Source organism: Camelus ferus, chromosome 4, assembly GCF_009834535.1.
Source record: "Camelus ferus isolate YT-003-E chromosome 4, BCGSAC_Cfer_1.0, whole genome shotgun sequence".
Classification (NCBI taxonomy): domain Eukaryota; kingdom Metazoa; phylum Chordata; class Mammalia; order Artiodactyla; family Camelidae; genus Camelus; species Camelus ferus.
Window position 1 is genome coordinate 72,645,416 of NC_045699.1, and position 19,869 is coordinate 72,665,284.

A 19,869-nucleotide genomic window follows, 5' to 3' on the forward strand; every position below is an offset into this window, starting at 1 on the left:
GAGCGCACCCGGCCCCGCCCCCGCAGCCGAGGATCAGGCCCCGCCCCCAGCCCCGCCCACGTGACGGCCCGGCCTCCCATGCGCCCCTTGGGTCCCGGACCCCAAGCTCCTCGTCCCGCCCCAAGCGCCTGGTCCCGCCTATAGCCCCGCCCCTGAGCTCCCAGTCTCGCCTCGCCCCGCCCCGAGCGCCTGGTCCCGCCTCCAGCCCCACCTCTCGGCCCCGCCCCTCCAGGGCCCTCCCCCACCCCATCCGCTTCACCGCCTCCGTAGGCATCCCCCGACCACCCAACCCGAGCATTGGGTAGGGACGCCAGATTTAGCAAATGTAAGTTCACGGTGCCCAGTTAAATGTGAATTTCAGATAAGCAGTGAGTCATTTTTTACGTCTAAGTATGTCCCATACTTGAAATGCAAATTTAACGGGACATAGACGTGAAAAACGATTCACTGTTTAAGTGAAATTCACATTTTACTGTTTAAGCTGGCAACTCTACGTGGGGCTTCAGAGGGCTGCAACCCTGACCTTGACTTTAATATGAGACTTAAACTCGTAGAAAATGTAGGAAAACATCCAAGCAAACTGAGATGTGTTCTAGAGCTCAATTTTCGAAGTCCAGGCTGATTGCTCTGCAAACCTAGGATATAAAGCTTCCTATGAGTTGTTTGCTTAATTTAACAGGAGACCTTGTTTTTTTAATCGCTATTCCTAATTGTTATGCACATCAAGATTTTCTCTGAACTTTGTGACCAAAGCAAAAAAGAAAGGAAGTGGTCCACGAAGCCGACATGAGTCAGCATCTGTCATCCATTTGCCTAGAAATTCAAATTCTCCTGTTCCAGGCCTCCTCACTCTTATGGGTGATTAATTGCTAAATAAGTAAGTGATAGGATTCGAACACAAACTGAATTTGTACTCATGCAATCACCTCTCTGCTCTTCACCTTGTGGGGTTCTGTGTAAGATTTTGTTTGAAAAAAAGATTTTGTTGTTTTTGTTGCTGAGAAAGGTTTGAAAATGCTGGCTAAGATGACGGAAACCAAAGGGCCCCTGAACAAGGCACCTGTGTCCTCTACCCATTCGCTGTTCCTGCCTTCCTTCACTAACATTTGCTGGGACTCTGCTCCGTGCCAATCTCTAGAGACGAAGCCAGAATGAAATCCCAGAACTGGGTCTGCGTTCTGGGACGGAGACCCAAAACAAAGTGGCAATAAGTGCTATAAAAAACAGTAGAGCAGGGCAGGAGGGAGGGGGCTTTGGTTCACAGGGGATTCGGAAGGTCTCTCTGAGAAGGAGACCTTGCGGGTGAAGGAGATGAGAGAGCAGCTGCACGTGCAAAGGCCCTGAGGCAGAAGAGGGCAAGCTTGTTGGAAGGACAGCAAGGAGGCTGGCGTGGCTTGAGCACAGCAAGCCAGCGGGAGAGGGGGAGCTAGAGAAGCAGCCCAGAGCAAGGCTGTGCGCAGGGCCTCACTGGCCTGGCTGCAGAGGAGGGCCCTGGTTCCCAAAGTGGTGGTGGCCACAGGAAGATTTTGATCAGGGTTGTGGTTCTGGCAGGCAGAAGGGGTGGGAAGGGAAGCAGGAGACCCTTAAGGGGTCTTGGCAGCCTTCCAAGAGATGATGGGACTCAGGCAAAAGATGGGTGGCAATGCTAATGAGAAAGGTCAGACTTCAGGTAGGGCACAGGATGGATCAAATCCAGGGTGTGCGACAGAGAGATCATGTCTGCCTGCAGGGGTCTGGCCAGAGCAACTGGAAGAATGAAGCTCTCCTGGCTAAGATGGGAGACTGCAGAGGAGGGGGCGGAAGGGCAACCTAGGGATGAGGGTGGAGATCAGAGTTGGCTTGTACCTGTGAATTCAAATTCGAGAGACCTTTCCAACATCTGCAGTTGGTGTCAGGCCACTGGTTGGCTATGTGAGTCTGGAGCTCAGAGCGTAGGCCAGGGCTGGTTGAGGTCCCCACGGCTGCAAGGACAGGAGGGGGCTGGCCACACGCTGAGCCCTGGGCTGCAGCTGCAGGGCTGAGGAGGGGAGGGGACCAGAAGGAGCCGCAGGGAGGTGGGAGGACAGTGGGAGGAGGCAGAAGGACATATGAGAATGGAGATCTGAGAGACAAGGGTGAGAACAGACCTAATGGATTGGGTCTGGAGGGGTGGCTCACTGGTGGCTTGACTACGGCGCTCTGAGTAGATGCAGGGGACAAAGGGTGACCAGAAGTGTTTGCAGAAAGAATGAGGAGAGAGGGAAGAGGCCCAGGGGCTGGTGATGCTTCCCAGTTCTGCTAAAAGGGGAGCAAAGAGATGAAGTGGGGACTGCGGGTCAGGATGGAGAGGGCCGGGGCAGTGCTCAGGGTGCATGGACAAGGAGAGAAGATGAGATCCAGCTGCCTGGGCAGCACCCCAGCCTGAAAGCGGTGATGGACAGAGAAGGGTCCCTGTGCCCCTCGCCTGCCCAGCGCGGCCTCTCTTGGTCTCTCTCCACTGTGAGGCCCCTGCCTCCAGCCAGCCCTCCAGAGCCCTCAGGCTCTGTGCTTCCTGGTGCCTCCTGCCAGGCTGGGTGCCCAAGGGAGCCCCTCCTGCCCTCGAGGTCGAGCCCAGACTCGTCTCTCCCCAGCCCCCCAAAACACTGGCCCTAGGCTTCAGCCGGGGGGCATGGCCACAAAGCCCGGTGATGATTGTTGAGCAGACAGAATTGGGGCACGCGGAAGGGTTCTTGGCCACATCGCGCACCGCCTTGACTCTTCTGGGGGGATTTAGCTTTCGAACGCCGTCTTAGTCTGCTCGGGCCACCCCAGCAAGACACCACAGACTGGGTGGCTTAAACAACAGACGTTTATTTATTTCTCACACTCCCGAGGCTGGATGTCCAAGACCAGGGGTGGGCATGGCCAGGTTCTGGGGAGGACTCGCTTCCTGGCTTGCAGGCGGCCAGCTGCCTTCCCGCCCTCTGCTCACCCACCTCTGTGCGTGCGTGTGGAGAGAGGGAGCCGGAGCCCTTGGTGTCTCTTCTCACAAGGTCGCTGACCCCATTGTGGGGGCCCCACCCTCATGACCTCATCAAACCCGGATCACCTCCCAAAGGTACCTCCTAACACTGTCCTATTGGAGGTGAGGCCTTCAATGTATGGATTCTTGGGGAACACAGCTCAGGCCTTAGCAAACACCCAAAGCCACTTGAAAGGACTGTGCCCCTTCCCCAGCCCAGGTTCAAGTCCCACTGCCACTCACAGCTCTTCCCTTAGGGCTTCTGTGTTCCACTTCCAGGCGCCGAGGGGGTTGGAGGGGAGGTCTCTGGGACTCCTGCTCTCTGGGGCAGCCAGTGGACATATGTGCTGGCTCAGCCCAGCACTGAGAGGCTGCATCCAAAAAACAACGCCAAAGTTTCTCAAAGCCGAAGTGCTGCTGGCCCCACAGCACAGAATTTTTAGGAAAAGCACGCATCGATTGTAAAATGCAGCCAAATGCAGAAACATTAAAACCAGGCGGGGTGGGGCAGCCGGGGGCAGGGGAAGTCTCAGAATAGTGAAAGCTTCCATGTGTCCATGCCAGAACCTGCTTCCCTGCTTGAAGCTCGGGGTGCCCACCCTGGCACCCTCCTCAAAGCTGGTCCTCCTCCCCGCGGGAGAGGCTTCTGCACTTCTGGTGCTAAGACCCAGCAGGCAATTGTAAGAAAAACTGCCCGTGTGCATGTGGTAGGAGGAAGGCTTGTAGCACAGGTAATTCTCAGATAGAAAGACGCACTCCGTTTTGGTGGGGGACAGAGGGAGGGTACAGGTCAGTGGTAGAGCGCGTGCTTAGCGTGCACAAGGTCCTGAGTTCAATCCCCAGAACCTCCACTTAGAAAAATGAAAGATGGACGCTGATTTCAAAGGGATTAAAACGTCAGGAAGATGCGCACCTCAGTGCTGATGAGTTGAAGTCTTGGTGTTCCTGTTTCATAGAGGGGAAACTGAGGCTCAGAGGGCCAAGGGCCAAGGGCCTAGTACCGTGGTCAAGGGAACATGGCACCTTTGTGACAGAGGGACGGCAAACCCAGGTGCCCTCAACACCCAGGAGGGCCTGTTCTGACGCCTGAGTCCCAGACAGAAGCAGAACCCCCCTCCCAGCTCGGAGGCTCCTGCCGTTCCAGTAGTTGCCCCAGTCATGGCAGCTGGTATCCGGCTGGATGGACGTGAGCCCTGGAGGGCAGGGCCAGCTGTCCCTTCTCTGAGACTCCCTCCCATGGGGCAGATGAACTCCCACTGCAGCCTGGCCCCAGAACCGGCCCTGCCTTCCATGTCACACCCATTCAGCCAGCGTTTGATGTTCAGGCTCAGCTGGTTCAGGACGCCAGCCGTTCCCTGGAAAACTTACAAGGAGGATTATTCCTGAGTGCCTGCCACGTGCTGGGGTCGGAGCCTGGCGGGGACGATCCTCTGTGTCCTCACAGTGACACTGTGAGGAGGGCAGTGACTATAGACACGGAGGGACGGGCATCCTGGCTGCACCCCCAGTAAGGGGTAGAGCGGGACTTGGGATGTGGGCTCCTAGCATCTTTACAATCTGGATGGACATGGCCGAGGGAAAGGCCCCTACAGGTGAGTGACAGGCAGGGGTGGGGCCCAAAGAACCCCCGAGGCAGGGCCAGGGATGTGGGGTGTGCGTGTGTGTGTGAGATTCTGTCCTTCTCCCCAGCCTGCAGTCCAGATTTGCAAACCTCACTCCTGCTCCCAGCTGTGCTCACAGGGCATTAGAGAGGAGCCTTTGCTTGGGGCAAAGGAGACATGGGTTAAGGGACAAATGCAGAGAAGCAGTTTGGCGTTTGAGGGCTGGCACAGGTTGAGCAGATAGGACAAGGGACTGGGGAACAGATGTGGAACTCGCAGACCTTCTGGGACCTGGATGCTGCCTGGGGAGCCAGCGTGGAACTGGACTCCCTGAGCCGGCTTTTTTGGGCGCTCACTGGACAGCCTTGTCCCCGCTGCAGGCGACCCTGACCCAGCGGGGCCCCAGCTCCACCTGGAGGGCCAGCGCATTTACTCACTGCCCACCTCACAGAGGCCAGACGCCTCGGGCATGGCACAGGAGGGTACCATCTGAAAGGATGCTGCTGTGGTTCGGGGGGGGGTGCGGCCGCCACCCCCCATGCCCTGCCCCCACCGCTCCCACGGTCTTCATTTCTATTTTATAGAGCGGCTGTTACAGCCGCGCAGGGTAAGGCACCAAAAGATCTCATAAAGCTCGTCTGATGGTTTGGGATTTAACGCGCTGGAGGTGGGTTTGTGGGCATTTTATACCGGAGGGAACAGCTAAGCGGGGAGCCCGAAGGAGACAGATCACAGGAAAACTCGACGTGGGGTTTAACCGAGAAATAATCATTTTTTATGAAAGATAATGACTTCTCTGGAGGCTGGTATCGAGATTTATTGGCCCAAGAGGTTACAGGGATTGGAGCCAAGGCAAGCGCGGGGAGACCTTGGAGGGAGTAATCTTGAAATTGAAGTCTTGCCCCAGGTCAATATATCTGAATGCCAAAGCCCTCAGCTCCACTCATGTGATGCTGGCTGAGATGAAACGTGCCCATTACCTCCGGGGACACACTCTGCCTCCTCGGGCCATCTCATAGCCCCAGGCTCCCTCAGATCCAGCTGTCACAAGAGGTGAGGCCAGGGTTTCCATTAGTTCTCCTGACCAGCTTCCCTTCAGGGGCGAGGGGCCACAGGCCGAGAAACAACTCCAGGGACACCGTGGCAAGCTGGGCGCCGGGGAAGTTCACCCGGGGAGGCCCTGGTCCCGGCCACAGGCATGGCCGCACGTTACACAGAGCCACCGGCATCCACCCCCAGAGAGCACTGGCCTGGACACCATAGGATCTGCGGCAAATCTGCAGGGTTTCGATGTGGGAGATTTATTACCATGCCAAACGCGTGTGTGTAAAACACATAATTCCTCTCCCACGGCCTCGTAAATCCCAAAGGGGCAGCAATAAGTAGGAAAAAAATAAAAAATTGCAGACTAATTTGTTCAGAAATCCAGGAGGAAATCAATAAGAAAGCTGTAGCTCAAAATTTGTCTTGAAATTGTGTACATGGGGAAGGAACACATCTTCCCCCCACAGAGCCACACCTCTTTGCACTCTGAGCTGGGTTTGGAAATGTCAGGTGTAAAATCAATTTGAATTGTCTCAGCCGGTGCTTCCCTGAACCGTGACCCTGTTCACGATTAGTTGGGGTGTGATGGAGGCCAGGATGGTGAGCGGGTCCACGTGGACCTGAGCGACTGCCCCAGAGGCTGGAGTCTGGTGAAGGGCGGCAGAGGGGGCTCCTGCCTGCATGTGGGGCTCTGCAGTGTTCTGAGGGGTCTGAGGGGTCCCTTACCAGAGCCAAAGGGTACGGGGCACAGGTAGCACCATGGGGCTTTGCCAGGCCAGCTCTGGAGACGCCTCCCACTCTAAACGACAATCGTGTGAAAGTCTGGGTGTCCCTAAGGATCCATAAATGTAGTTAAATGAAGAGTTCCTCTCTTAAAGCTGGAGAAGCTGAGTCCCGGAGGGATCAGCACCAGGACACCGACCTTCTAAGGCCAACAGTCTGTTCACTCAATTCTGGACAACATGTCAAGCAGGTATTTTCCAATTTGAGAGGGAATTGGAGATGGATGGGTGGGTGGATTATAGACAGTTGATGTAGACAGATGATTGATAGATGATCTAAATGATAAATAGATGCTACAGATGGATGAGAGAGGACTAGACAGACGATAGATAGGTAAGTATGACTGTGGGATTTGGAAAGGAATTTCCGAGAGATCCAAGCACAGTATAAGTGAGCCCCATCTCAGAAACCCTAGCCACATTAGAAGCAGATTTGAAAGCTGCTTTCCTTTATAAAAGAACTGACTGTTGCCCTCATTTAAAAGCTACTTCTCCAAGTGCAGGACAAAAATATTGAAAGTATCGCAGTGACACACACACATACCCTACCCCAATCTGGAGACGTCTGCTGTGCAAAGCAAGTACATTGAGAAGAAGCTGCAACGGTGTCTAGTGGGCGCCCTGGAGCACGAGCTCAGACGTGCTCTCGTGTTGAAACCAACACACACACGCCGCCCAGCTTTCTGACCATCCTGGGGAAGACGGGGCTCACGTGCCCACTGTGGCCCCCAGACAGAGCTTGGGAGCGGGCAGACCGGACACGGGGGCCTGCCGCCATCCGAGTCTGTGCTCTCCCAGGGTGGTGGCTGTGGCTGCAGGGCTGCTCTGGGGGAAGGGTGGGCTGCAGGGACCCAGTCAGAGCCCATTTTGGCTTGCAGGGTGGCTGCTGCGGGTAGAGGTCACTGCTGCAGTGCCCTGTCCTTCAGGCCCTCGAAGGCCAGCTGTCCCAGTTCACACTGAGCTGGCCCCAGGGCCACCCTGCCCAGCCTGCTGAGTCCCCGTCCCCGAGGGCCTGCATCTGGCAGCCTCACTTCATCCTCACGTCTCACGGGAAGTCCTCTTTACGCTTGAATCAGCACTGACTTCCTGGATGCCCACCTGGCTTCGGGTTCTGAGAGAAGCAGGCGCTCATGTAACGGGACACCTGGAGGCCTGTGTGGCCCTCTGGTCGCCCCTGCAGAAGTGCATGGTGCAGGGGCTGTGGCCCTTGCTGTGTCGTCAAGGGCTCCTTCACTAGTGGATGGCCCACCAGGAAATGGGCTCTCATTTCTTCTGGGAGGGGACCTGAGCACATACAGGGAAGCTGTGGCCCACCCACCCCCAGAGGACAGGCTGGAGGGTTGGCTGGCTGAGGCAAAGTGACCTTCTGGCCTGAGCTGCCACCTCCCCTAATCTGCACAACTTGGGCCCACGGGGGACACACACGCCCATCTCCCAGCCACAAGCAGTCGGCTGGACACATGAAGGCACCCAGGTCCCTGCCTTTAGAAGTCAGAAGTGGGGGCAGATGATATCCTAATTAGTCAAAGCTGAGTGGCGTCAGTGCAGGTGTGACGCCCAGCCTCAGCTCCTGGCCTCACCACCCCCAGCAAGCCGCTCTCTCTTTTCCTCTTGGCCTGTGCTGAGGCCCACGGCACTCCTTCCTGGCACGTGGTCTCCGAGTTCACCCCGGGAGCTGCTCCTGGTCCTGGCTCCTGGGGACTGACTCCCTCAAGTCCATGGCCTCCGCTCCTCCTCCTGACCAGCCAGCTCTGCACACGCCCCGCACATCCTCTCACCTTAACCTCTTTGGGTCGGGGCCTCCGGGGGCTCCTCAGGAGCCTGAGAGAAGCAGTGGACCCAACGTCCAGAGAAATGCAGACAGAGGCAATCCGCAGTTGACGTCCAGTTCTCGGCCCTGCGTCCGGTGCCCACCCCCAGGGGACTCCTCCGTGTGGCAGCCCGGCCCGGGGCAGGTCCAGGCTTCCTGAAGCCTCTTGCATACAGTCACATGAGGGTATCATATGTGTCTGTGTGTCACCACAGTCCCTCCTTCGTCTCCTCAGGAGTCCCGTCTTCCCCACGACTGCCCAGTGGCCGCTGTGTGAGACTGGGTGACACGGCTGGCACCCGCCGGCTCCTCTGTCCCCAGGCTGCCTGGAGGGGCTGGCTCTGAGAGCACAGCTAGTGAGTCGCACAGGATCCTTCTGGTGAGCTGGGTAGAGACCAAATCTACCACCTCGGCTCTCTCCATACCAGGGGTGTCAGTGCAAGGGCCTGAGCCCAAAGTAGGGGCTGGGTGCCCCAGCCTGGAGCCATACAGCCCTGTGTCGCCAGCTGCCAGTAGCGTGGGCAGACTCTCCCCAGTCACACAGCCCACGCTGGACAGGGTTGGGGGCTGCACTGAGAGCCTTGGGAGCCCCACTGGGGTATCACCTGCTCCCCCACACAAAGGGGACCCTAGCCAGCCAACTGGTTCGGCCCACTGGCCACCCATGGCCTGGTGACCTCCAATAGAACTTGATTCTCCCAGTTCGTCCCCACAGTTTCTGCCCTGTCCAGCCACCCCCAGGCAGAGCCCTGACTCCTGGGGCCCCAGGGACAGTGCCGCAGGCAGTCCCTCCTCCGACAAGGAAGGCAACTCTCCGGTGAGGATGGAGGCATCTTCCCCTGGGGCACCCAGTGCGCCCCAAGGAGACCAGGTGTCTTCAGGCAGGGAAGGGAAGCCTTCTGAGTGGGGATGGGCAGGGTCGGCCTCACGCTCCGCTAGGACGTTGGGAGGCAGAGGAGGGAGGCAGGTGTCCCTGTGGGTGGAGGGCGGGAGGGTGGCACTACCATAGGACAGCACCTCATCAGTGGGGGACAGGACCTCTGGCAAGACCCCACCAGCCACGGGAGGGCAGACTTCCTCCAGGGCAGGGGGGGCTCTGCTCCCCACAAACCTAGGTGCCTGGCTCTCGGCTCTTGGGGCTGCCAGCCCGCTGGGGTCCCCAGGAGGAGCCTGTGGGCTCCTGGGGTCAGGCTCTGGAGAGGCCTCTAGGGGTTTCCTGTCAGCAGATGGACTCGGGTCAACACCCCAGGGCTCCTCTGGATGGCCAGCCAAGACCTGCAGAGGCCCAGTCTCTCTTCCTCTGCCAAAATCCCCCCCTTCGGAGGCTGAGGTCCCTGAGAGAAAAGAAAGAGATGAGCATAAGTCACCAGAGGAAGAGGTTTGGGGTGGGAGTGCAGTGCAGGCAGCCTCTGGGAATTTCCGTTTGGTTTTTCCTGTGTTTGATCCACTGGTCAGGCTCCTATTGGTTCCAGAATCTTCCTGCCCCTCCCCAGGGCCCAGGAACGGAGCTGGGTAGAGACTGGGTTCCGGGCTGGACGAGCCCCCTGCAAGGGAGGAGTGCCCCGGGACTGGCTCCACACCAGGGCCAGGTTCCTGCAGGCTCTCCAGGTCCCAGACCTCTCTGGATGCCTCTGACAGCTGTGACCCTGACCTTGGAGAGGGGGCATGGAGGAGAGGCAGCAGCCAGTCCGCCCTCAGGAGGCCTGCTGGCGCTGCGCCACCGGCCACAGTGTAGGACCCTGCGCTCAGAATGGGCCCCACTGCCCTCCAGTCCCTCCCAGGTCACTGCCCTCCGCCCTGGTGGAACCCCCAGGAGTCTAGAGCAGAGAAGCCCCCAGACTAGCCGAAGTCTGCGTCCCGAGTGTCCCCTGCTTCCCAGTCCGACAGGGACACAGAGCTCTCAGAAAGCTGGATCAGGATGGCGGATGCCTTCTGAAACTCCTGGAGAGAGGGGCAGGACAGGCTACTCCCGGAGGGGGAGGTAGGGGACCGTGCCGAAGACCCGGAGCAGGTCCTGGGAGCAGCCTCGGATTCGGAGCTCAGGTCCAGGGGGTCCGAGATCTGGGCCAGGGGGCTGCCCTCAGGTTGGGCAGGTGGTGCCACTGCCTCAGCTGCTGCTGCTGCTGCAGAGAGAGGAGAGTTTAGGGACGATGCCAACGCCTTTTACACAAAGGACGTCCCCCCAGCACTGGGAAGAGCAGAACCCACACCCCATGGTCCCTAAGCCAGTGATCAAAACCGGAAATCCTCAGACGGGTAGGAGAAGTGTCCAAGCAATGGGGAGGGCAGGGGCTGTAGGAGTGGGCTGGCTCTGACTTAGAAGCTGGTCCCCTCATGTAGAGACTGGTCCTCATGCAAGAGGGAGGGACGCCGAAGGGGCAGAGGCATCACCTGGAGAGGCAGTCAGCTGGGAAGCCTCCTGCCAGGAGAAGGGGCCAAGGGGGTCCTCCTGCCAGCAGGTCTCTACCCTGGAAGCACAGCATGAAGTCCTGGGGTGCCCCAGGAGGGGGCCTGTCTTCCAGCCTCCTCCCCAGGGCTCAGAGTCTCCACAGGGGGCCTTCAGCTATGGCAGGCGCTTGAAAACCACACCTGCCAGCAGTCTGCCCCCAGTGGGAGGTGAGCGGCAGAGGCCAGGGCTCCCAAGTGAGGGTGAGTTACCCTGGTTAGGGGGTTCTGGTCTCAGTCCTCACTGGATCAGGTAGCTGGTGGGGGGGTCGCCATCTGAGCGACTTAGAGGCATGTGCTCCCTGGAGGGGCCCTTCATGCTGCCCCCGCCCCCGGGATCTCAGGCCAATTCACCAGGTGACATCTTTGTCTCCACAAAGGGGGGTCAGACTCAGGAGGGCACGGGGGTGGGCTGGATGCACAGAGGGCCCAGGCCAGGACAAGGGGCACTGGGAGGGAGTGATTCCACAGGAAGAGGAGTTGGCCAAGCCATCTCTATGTCCCAGGGCCCCAGCCCCTGCCCAGGGGTCCCACCGGTCTGCACAGCACCCCCAGGCCCCACACCTCTGCTCCCTTGACCAGCTTTCCATTGCGTGGGGCTCCCCCACGGGGCTGCTGGCAAAATCCAGCCCTGATTCTGACCCCACTGGGCTCCTGCTGCCTTCAGCCACCTGCTGGAAACACAGAGGAATGCCAGTCAGGGTGCAGCCACCTCTGCTGCGCATGGTCCTGAGCTGTGGACAGAGCCCCTGGGCTTCTGCGACCACGCTGAGGAACAAGGGCCATCCCCGTAACGAGGGCCATGGAGATCCCTACTCATCAGACATTCACCTCCCAGTGGGCTCCAAAGACCCACAATGGACAAATCCATGTGGGAAGGGACGGAGGCCCCATTGCGTCAACACCTCCATCGGATGGACGAGGTGACCCCCCCCACCCACCCACGGCCACACAGAGGACCCAACAGAGAAAGGCCAGGCACCCCCTCAGCCTGCAGAGGGTACAGGGCCAAGCCTCGACTAACGCTGGCTTCACAGGGGCCACGGGGACTCCCTGCGCCTGGGGAGTGCTGGCTTCTGTCCCGGGAGCTCGGTGCGTGGCTTTCCATCAGAGCCGTCTCCTCCTCTGCTGACCAGGGGCTGGGGTTGGTCTGGGGGTCTCCTGTGAGACAAAGGGACTGTCAGCACTGACGGGCACAGAACGCGGGACACAGGGCACGGGGTCCGGGAATTCTGAAGCCAGGCGAGAATAGCCTTAAAGTTCAAAGGAGCCACAACACCTACTTGTGTTCATTTAGAGTGAGGACAGAAAAATACGTGGTTACCTGCTAAAATTATCCCAATGTTGGATAGTTACTGATACGAGGACCCAGAGCGAAACTACAAACACCATGGAAAATGTAGAGGCCGCTTTAGGTTAGTTTTTTGGGTAAAACTCCCACATGGGACTTGCTAAACCCTTTGCCACAGCTGTTCTTTCCCCTCAGTGTCCACTGTCCAGGCCTGTGCTAGCAGGGTGGGGGCCGGCCTTAGCCGCGTCAGCTGGACGGTCAGCCAAGGGCAGACAGGGAGGGCCTGGAGGGAGCTGCAGTGGGGTCTTCCCGGGGACTGTCACCTCTACACTGTCATCTTCCCACACCTTCATCCCACCCTGCGACCTGGCAGGGGGCGAGACAGCAAGGCCCAGGGGTCTGGGTCGGTCCTAAGGCCACCAGCCTGAGGGACTGGAACTATTTGGCCAAAGTCCAGATTTGTGGAACCTCCACCAACAGGAACACCGCCCTCTTGTCCACGGCCCTCAGTGAAAGCCAAGGTGTTATTGGTCAAGCAGAAGGACCCCAAGCTTCCTGGTGACCATGATGGGGAGTCCCCCCCAGAGAGCATCACCCAGGGTGCCCTTGCAGGCATGGTGTCCTGAGCAGAGGGCAGCCAGTGCCTGGTCAGAGAGACGCTGCGCCAATCCTGGACCACCCTATCGCAAGCCCTCAGCGCAGCCCCGATGCCCCGGAGCAGTTCCAGCCCCTTCCCATCTGCACTGACCCATCCCGAGGTCCACTCTCCCAGGCCCCGACTGCAGGGAGCCCCCAGTCCCGCAGATTGGCTGGTCTGAACCATCTCCTTCCCGCTCCTGAGGGTAAACGTTGAGAGGGGCTTCTGAACACAAGGCTTGGACACACGGCCGGAGGGCAGGCTCTGAGATGGCATCTCGGGCACTGAGACAAGGCGGGGCCACATGACTCCCCTGGCTGTCCATCCCACTGTCCCCAACATGCCACCGGGGCTCCCCAGAGCCAGGAATGAGTCTCCTCCCACCCGGGATTTAGTATGTGGAAAACTCTCTCGTTAGCTAATAAAGACACTTCGGGCAACTCTGGTTTCCATGCCACTTAAAAATCCATTCCAGGTAAACGAAGTTGTGACCAGGCTTTGAGGGCTGCCTCCCCGTCCTGCTCTGGCAGCTAGCACAGCCTTGGAGGAAGCCCACAGGACTGAGGGAGCTTCTGGTAAGGCCCACACGGTAAAGGTGGGGGGCCTGTGAGCTGTTTGCAGGGACTTACCCGGGGGCGGCTCCTTCACCAGCTGGAACTGGAGCTGAGCGGCAGAGAAGCTCCCTTCCGCCTCGCCCGCCTGTGTCTGCAAGAGGGGAGGAAAGACAGCCGTTCTGCGGGAGTCCCCGGGGGGGAGGTGCTGAGGACCCTCACCAGCCCAGGAACTAAGGGTGCGCTGGCACCCAAGGTCCCACCAAGATCAGATGCAGGCTGGCAGAGCAGGGAGGGGCCCCTCAAGTGGGTAAACGGGTGAAAGGACTTTCTAGGCGTTCGCTTACAGGAAAGGCTGGGTCCAGCGGCTGTCCCATACCCAGGGAGGCTGCCTGCTGAAGACCGGGCAGAGGGACATGAGGCTGCTCCTCCGGCTCTGAAAGACACACAGACCGGAGTATTCTGGCTCGGACCAGCCATCTGGGGGAGCCCCCCATACTCCAGAGCTTGGGGAGCCCCCAGGTCTGCAGAAGCAGAGCTGAACTCTGGGGAAGGTTCTCGCAGACCATCACGTCCTCCTGCCCCTCCCTCTTCAGAGCTCAGTCCTCCATGCACCCCAGGCCTGCCCCGTTTCCCTGGGACCCCAGTGCTGCACTCCTAACCCCTTCTCTATACCCTCCTCTCCTCCCAGTCGCCCAGAGGTTCTGTGCTTCCATAGGCCCCTCAGAACTCCACCCAGTGCTTCACAGACTGTGTCCCAGGGACTCCTGGGGTTTGAGACATCTCCCCAGGTTACACTGGGGGGCTGGAGGAGTTGAGCGAGCACAGACCTGGGGCCCTTCTACACTCCATCACCCGAACGCCCCTTCTTACCTGCTACAGAAGCTTCCTTTACATTTGTGTGGCTGAGAAATTGGAAAACCTGTGCTGGCCAGAAGGGGCGAGTTTTTTCTGAACCCACCTGCCTGGGTAGGGCTTCCAGCACCAGAGCTCCTTAGGGGATGAAATGGAGGGAGCCTTGTCCCTTTTAAAGGCAGATCCAAGTCTTTTTTTTTTTTTGTAGCAGTGTGTTAATTAGGTTTATTTATCTATTTTATGGAGGTACAATACCCTCCCCAAGGCAGGTCCAAGTCTTAACCCTCAGAACCAGCAAATGTGACCTTATTGGAAAACAAGATCACATTTTCCAGATTTTTTTTTTCATTTTTGCAGGTGAAACTACTTTGGGATCTCAAGATATGATCATCCTGGATTAGGGTGCGCCCTAAATCCAATGCCTGGTGCCTTACAAGAGAAGCAAAGAGGAAGACTTGAGACACACAGAGAAGCTACGTGAGGATGGAGTGGAGACTGGCGCGACGTGGCCACAAGCCAAGGAACACCTGGAGCCCCAGGAGCTGGGACAGACAAGGAAGGACGCTCCCACGGAGCCTCCAGAGGGAGCGCCAGCCTCCCTGCACCTGGACTTCAGCCTCCTGCCCTCCAGAACTGGGAGACAGCGAAGTTCTGTCCTTTTAACGGCCCGGCATGTGGTAACCTGTCCGGTGGCCTCAGAAAGTGAGCACCCCGCTCGTTGTACAGGAGGAGAGACCGAGGGGGCCTGCCATCCCGCCCCCATTGTCTGGAAATGTTGGCTGAGATGCACTCGGGTGGCCCTCCCCCGGGACCACCGTGCGCTCAGACACAGCGACAGAGAGGCCAGGGCCGCCCCCATCGCACAGCTCGGGCCAGGCACGCGGGACGCAGGCCTGTCTGACCTCGAGTCTGTTGCTGCCCTGAGGGGTGACCGTCTGCCCTCCGCTGCCACTGCTGCTGCCCGCCCGGTTACCTTGGCCCGTAAGGCCTCCGCTCTCCCCCAGCCGGTCTCCCACATCAGGCCAGCAGCTGGCTGAGGGTGCGTCCTCTCCCCACGCCAGCCTCGGAGGTTGCAGGTGACCGTCCCCAGCCTAAAGCCACCTGGGGGGCTGTGCTGTCCTGCTGCTCGGTGAGTAGGCTGCAAAGCAGTGTAGAGCGGTGGTGACTATTCCCCCAGGCTGCACCCTCCCAGGGTAACCAGCCCTGACCAGAACATGCTAAATGTAGAGCAACAAGTCACATCCAGGGGACAGCTGTGGTCTGTGGCCAAGCGGTCAGCCTGGGGTGAAGGAAGATGGGTCCCGGCCCCTCCCTGCCCAGCAGCTCCCTAAGCAGGGCCCACACCCCCACATGGGGTCATTGCTGGGGGTGACAAAGCACCACACAGGGTGTGGTGGGAGGGAGACGTCTGTCTGCATCTGCGCTGTCAAGACGTCTGCGTGGAGACTGAGCGCCGGTCCCCGGGGCAGCCCCGTGTGTGCGTGCTGGCCCCACCTGAGCTCTGGGAGACACATGCCCAGACTGCGGCCCAGCTCCGGGCACTGGACCGGCAGCAAGGAACTGCTCCCGTCGCAGCCTCGGGCGACGCTGCCTGCCGGGTGTCCTCACTCCGCCTGGGGCTAAGGCCAGTGCCTGCAGGGAGGCCCACTCTGGAACATTCCACAGCTCTCTCGGGGGCAGCTTGATGCCCTGTTCCTTTTCTCCCCAGGCACTTGCCACAAAGGGGCACAGCACATTGCTCCCCCCAGGGTGGTCTGAGCCTCTCCCCTGGATGTGTGAATGGGGGGTTGGGTCAGAGAGCCATCCTCAGCCTAGGAGCTGGGATCCTCTCAGGCCTTTGAAGGAGGAGACGACTCAGGGGCTGGAGCTCTGACCTGCTGGGGCAGGACCTGGAGGGCACCTCTCGGCACCAGTGTGTCTGGGTGCAGGTCCCCGGCTGGCCCCGGAAGCAAGGACGCAGAGGACAGGAAAGGAGCTGAGCCCGGGCACAGAACCAGGCTGAACAGAACCAGAATGGGAGGCCCTGCGCCCACGACCATTTTGTTTTTTGGTTAATGGAGGTACTGGGGATTGAACCAGGACCTTGCGCACTGCTAAGCACGTGCTCTATCACTGAGCTATACCCTCCCCCACCCCATGCCCTTTTAAAGGCTCATCATACCTCCCCCAAAACCTCCCAGCAGGCACTAGGGTCTCGGACTGGGAGCCCACGGCACCCTGGAGGGCTGAGCGTGGGAAGGGGCCCACCGACCCTGGTTTAGGGATGCTCCTGACCCTGACCCTCTTGGAGCTCCGCTGAGCTTCTCTTAAAAGGAGAAAAGAATGAAGTACACCTGTTTCTCCAGGTGCCACGACCTCCCAGAAACGTAAAGTCATCCTCTCAAACCCCTCTCATGATAGGAGCCCCGACGCCTCCTTGTAAACATGGCTTTTCTGTTCTCTGGCCTGCATCACTGGCGTGACGGGAACAGGAAGGAGCCGTCTCCCAGCGGCGGAACCCCCCCGCCCCAGGCCCCGGACTGTGGGGTCAGGCCGGCCGCTGCAGTGCTATAAACAAGCTCCTGGGTCAGCCTGGAAGCCTTTTCAGAGATTCCTGGGGCTGGCGGTCAGTAGCAACGTGAACTGCAGATCAGTCCATGAGAAGCGCTCTCAGAGGGGAGCAGAGTGCAGCTCGGGCTGGCGGCTGAGTGGGCGATGACTCCCCTTCCTAGGGGAAGCATGAAATCGGGCCCTCCCCACCCCGACGCTGGATGGCAGTGGTGCCCCTAAGGGCAGGCAGGGGTCCTTGAGAAGCCTGCTCCTAGGGGGACAGCGTGGGGGCCTCCCTCTTAGTCCTGACCCCAGGTTGCTGCTGCAGGGTGGGGGTGCTGCGATTAGAGTCTGGCAGGTGGCCAGCCTTGGGGGAGGAAGCTCAGAGGAAAAGGGCCTCCCGGGGTATCAGGGCCATTTTAATTAGGACAGAAGGGAAGGAGGCGATCCCAGTGCGGGTGGTCAGGAAGCTCACGGGAAAAGCAGGTCCGCTCCCTCCCACGGCCAGGACCCCTTCCCCACAACGTGACTCAGCCTGGGTGGGGCCCTCTCATCTGCTTCGAGAGGCTTTTTTGCTGCAAAGGAGCCCTGTGACCAGGCCTGAGGGAGAAGGCCAAGCGTCCTGGCCTGGAGAACAGCCCATGCTGGCCTCGGAGTGGGGTGCCCAGCGAGGTGCACACCCACCTCCCGCTGTCCTCGAGCCAGGCCTCTCTATCTGCTCTGTGTCACTGTGCCCTACAGCAGCCTGGGGACGGTGCCACCCCGTTCCCATTTAACAGACGAGGAAACGGGCTCAGAGTGGGGTGGACACACCTGGCCAGCGGCACAGCGGGGAATGCGCTGCACCTGCCTGTGCTCCTCCCGCTGCGCCAGGGCAGCTCTGGCCTCTGCCCACAATCCCAAGGGCCGGCCAGCTGGAGCAGGGGCCTCTAGGTGCCCCCAGTGCCCTGCCCCTCCTCCCCTGGCAGGGCGAGGTGATGCCAGGCCCAGCAGCTGTGACACAACAGCCACTCGGCGCAGGAAAGACATTTAATGGCGAGCACCAGGGCCAGGGCCGCCCTGTGACAACTCACTGTGGGACCTGTGGCTTCTCAGGGCTCCTCCAGGGGCGGTGGCTGGCGGGGATGCCAGACCTGTGTGGTGTTGTGGGGGAAGGGGGGCACGAGGAGCCCTGTGCAGGCCCCCCTGGCTGCTGGCTTGTCTCAGCACCCTCTGCCCAAGTGGCCTTGACTTCGAGGCTGGAATTCTGAGAAAGAACAGAGTGAGTTGGTCCATCTCTTGAGAACAGCAGGCGGCAGCCACAGCACGGGGCTGGCGACACAGTGTACAGCGTGCTCCTGCAGGCAAGTACCAGGTGGAAACAGGTGGTCCTGTCCTCACAGGAGCCCTGAATCCCTGTGCTCACAGTCCTCGACAGGTGCAGACAGCAGGCCCAGAGCGGAGAGTCCTTACCTGAGGCTGCCCAGGTCCCCGCTGGAGCCAGAGGCAGTGCTGTGGGGTCAGGCAGCCCTGGGTCCCTCTCCTGCAGCCTGGCCTGGGGCAGGCAGCTCACCTGCGCTGGCAGTCACCCACAGTGTGGCTGCACACATGTACCAGCTGCTTCCTAGGACCTGGTTCCACCCATCCCCACCCCACCCGGTGAGACCGTCGGCACCCCTCAGCCTGGGGATTGGTGCCCAACCCGTGTCCACACAGCCCCCTTCATGTGACGCTGGGTGGGGACAGGGAGCTGGAGCAGGGACACCCTCACTGCTCAGGGTCCCCAAAGGGCTGGCCTCTCTGAGGAGCACAGGCCATGCTCTCCTTTCCGCCTTGGCCCCCTACCAGCCCTGCATGGCCCCCTCCTCCACCACTGCCCCCAGGCACTGAGTAAAGCCCTGCCCCCCACAACTCTAGCCTCATCCCCCTTCCAGCTGGGCCCCCCACCTCCGGGCCCAGAGCGCCTTCCTCTACCCCTGGGGGTCTGGTTTCTCCTCCAGGGCTTGGCCAGGTCCACCTAGTCCGGGAAACCTCCTTGGCCCCCCAGCAGATGCTGCCCCTCCCACCCTGAATCTGCACCTCACCGGGTCCCTCTCCACCCTGGGTCTCCCGTGTTTTTACCGGGGACCTGCACATCCCCACGAAGCAGCTGGGTGACAAGCGTTTCTGGCCACAGGCCTAGCCTTCAGCCCAGGTGAAAGTACCCACCTGAGGCAGCCTGCTCTGGGCCTGAAGCTCCTGCTGCAGGAGGGCGGTGGACATCTGCAGAGCGAGGATGTCCTTCTGATGTTGCAGGAGCAGTTTCCGCTCTTGGTGCGAGAACAGGTGGGTGTTCCGCAGGTACCGTATTTCCCTCTGAAGCAGCCAGAGGGGAGAACGTCAGCACAAGCCCCCAGCCCCGCACAGAGGCACACACTGAAGAGAAATGCACATGGTGAACAGGAGGGGTGCCTGGGGGGACGCCCAGCAGGAGGCAGGAGGGAAGGTGCAGTGCTTGTTCCCTGGGCATCCCCAAGTGAGGCCGGGCCACCCCTGCCACCCCCCAGGCAGCCCTCCCTCTCTCCAGGTCCTGGGCCGTGTCCCTCCCTGACAGCACGCCCCTCGGCAGAGCCACCTTGCTGGGAGAACACCCCCACTGGGTCTTTACAGGTCAGAGGAGAGCAGGGTCCCTCACCACAGTGGTCGGGGGCCCAGACCCCAGAGTCCACCAGGGTCCCCACCCACAGCACAGGACCCTAGGTTCAGCGCCTCATGCCATGTAATAACTGACCCCTCCTGAGCCCTCTTCACAGTTCACTGGCCAGGGCGTGCCCTACAGGAGTGTCTGGGCCTCCTCCTGTTGCCTCCTCTGCCTGGAATGCCCCCCGCCCGCCACCTCACTTCCCCGGTCCACACAGGCCACCTAGGATGGAGGTTAGGAGCCTGGGCTTGCCCCCAGTCCAGCACCACCCCTCACTTCCCAGCTGAAGGTCCCCAAGCTAGGCAGCCCCCACCCTCAGCCTCAGCTCCTCCATCTGTATGAAGAGCGTTACCAGCAGCCCCCACCCCGCAGTGTCAGGGCACTAAGATGAAAGGACACCAGCACAGTGGCCCCTGATGCCGTCTTCCAGACAAAGACACTGGGTTCAGAGCAGGCGGGAATCCCCTCTGAGGTGGCGCACACGCAGCCCTGGTCAGCGCCGGCTGCGCTAAACCCTCCGGCAATCCCATGAAACATACACTGCTGCGGTTTTCCCTCAATGATGCTCCGAGAGGCCCACCACTGCTCAGAGGCTACAGGAGCCAGGACAATGGGGCCACACTCCACCCAGGCCACGCTGCCTCTCCAGCACTGGAGGTTCCCTGTGCACCGCAGGGTCCTGAGC

At 60.0% G+C, this 19,869-nt stretch overlaps 2 protein-coding genes across 19 annotated transcripts in view; both read right to left on the minus strand.

The window, feature by feature from the left end:
* Nucleotides 1-5,378: 5,378 nt before the first annotated feature.
* Nucleotides 5,379-9,999, minus strand: LOC116663376 (rho GTPase-activating protein 33; the record flags this gene model as incomplete). The annotated part of the gene is made up of 1 exon (XM_032479143.1): nucleotides 5,379-9,999. A coding segment is annotated over one exon (1,551 nt), but the record flags the coding sequence as incomplete, so codon positions are not given.
* A 651-nt stretch (nucleotides 10,000-10,650) lies between these two features.
* The window catches only part of CCDC187 (coiled-coil domain containing 187), a 47,303-nt gene continuing 38,084 nt past the window's right edge, over nucleotides 10,651-19,869 (minus strand). For 9 of the 18 annotated variants that reach the window (XM_032478773.1, XM_032478783.1, XM_032478782.1 and 6 more), the window contains 7 exons: nucleotides 18,713-18,859; nucleotides 17,599-17,771; nucleotides 13,489-13,577; nucleotides 13,220-13,295; nucleotides 12,702-12,789; nucleotides 11,687-11,823; nucleotides 11,227-11,336 (listed from right to left, as the gene is read on the minus strand). In XM_032478773.1, coding sequence (XP_032334664.1) covers nucleotides 11,770-11,823; nucleotides 12,702-12,789; nucleotides 13,220-13,295; nucleotides 13,489-13,577; nucleotides 17,599-17,771; nucleotides 18,713-18,859 — 627 coding nt within the window. In that variant the 3' untranslated portion in view covers nucleotides 11,227-11,336; nucleotides 11,687-11,769. Of the gene's footprint in view, nucleotides 10,686-11,226; nucleotides 11,337-11,644; nucleotides 11,824-12,701; nucleotides 12,790-13,219; nucleotides 13,296-13,488; nucleotides 13,578-13,706; nucleotides 15,135-17,598; nucleotides 17,772-18,712; nucleotides 18,860-19,869 lie in introns of those variants that run through there. The other 9 variants (XM_032478770.1, XM_032478769.1, XM_032478766.1 and 6 more) reach the window with 9 other exon arrangements.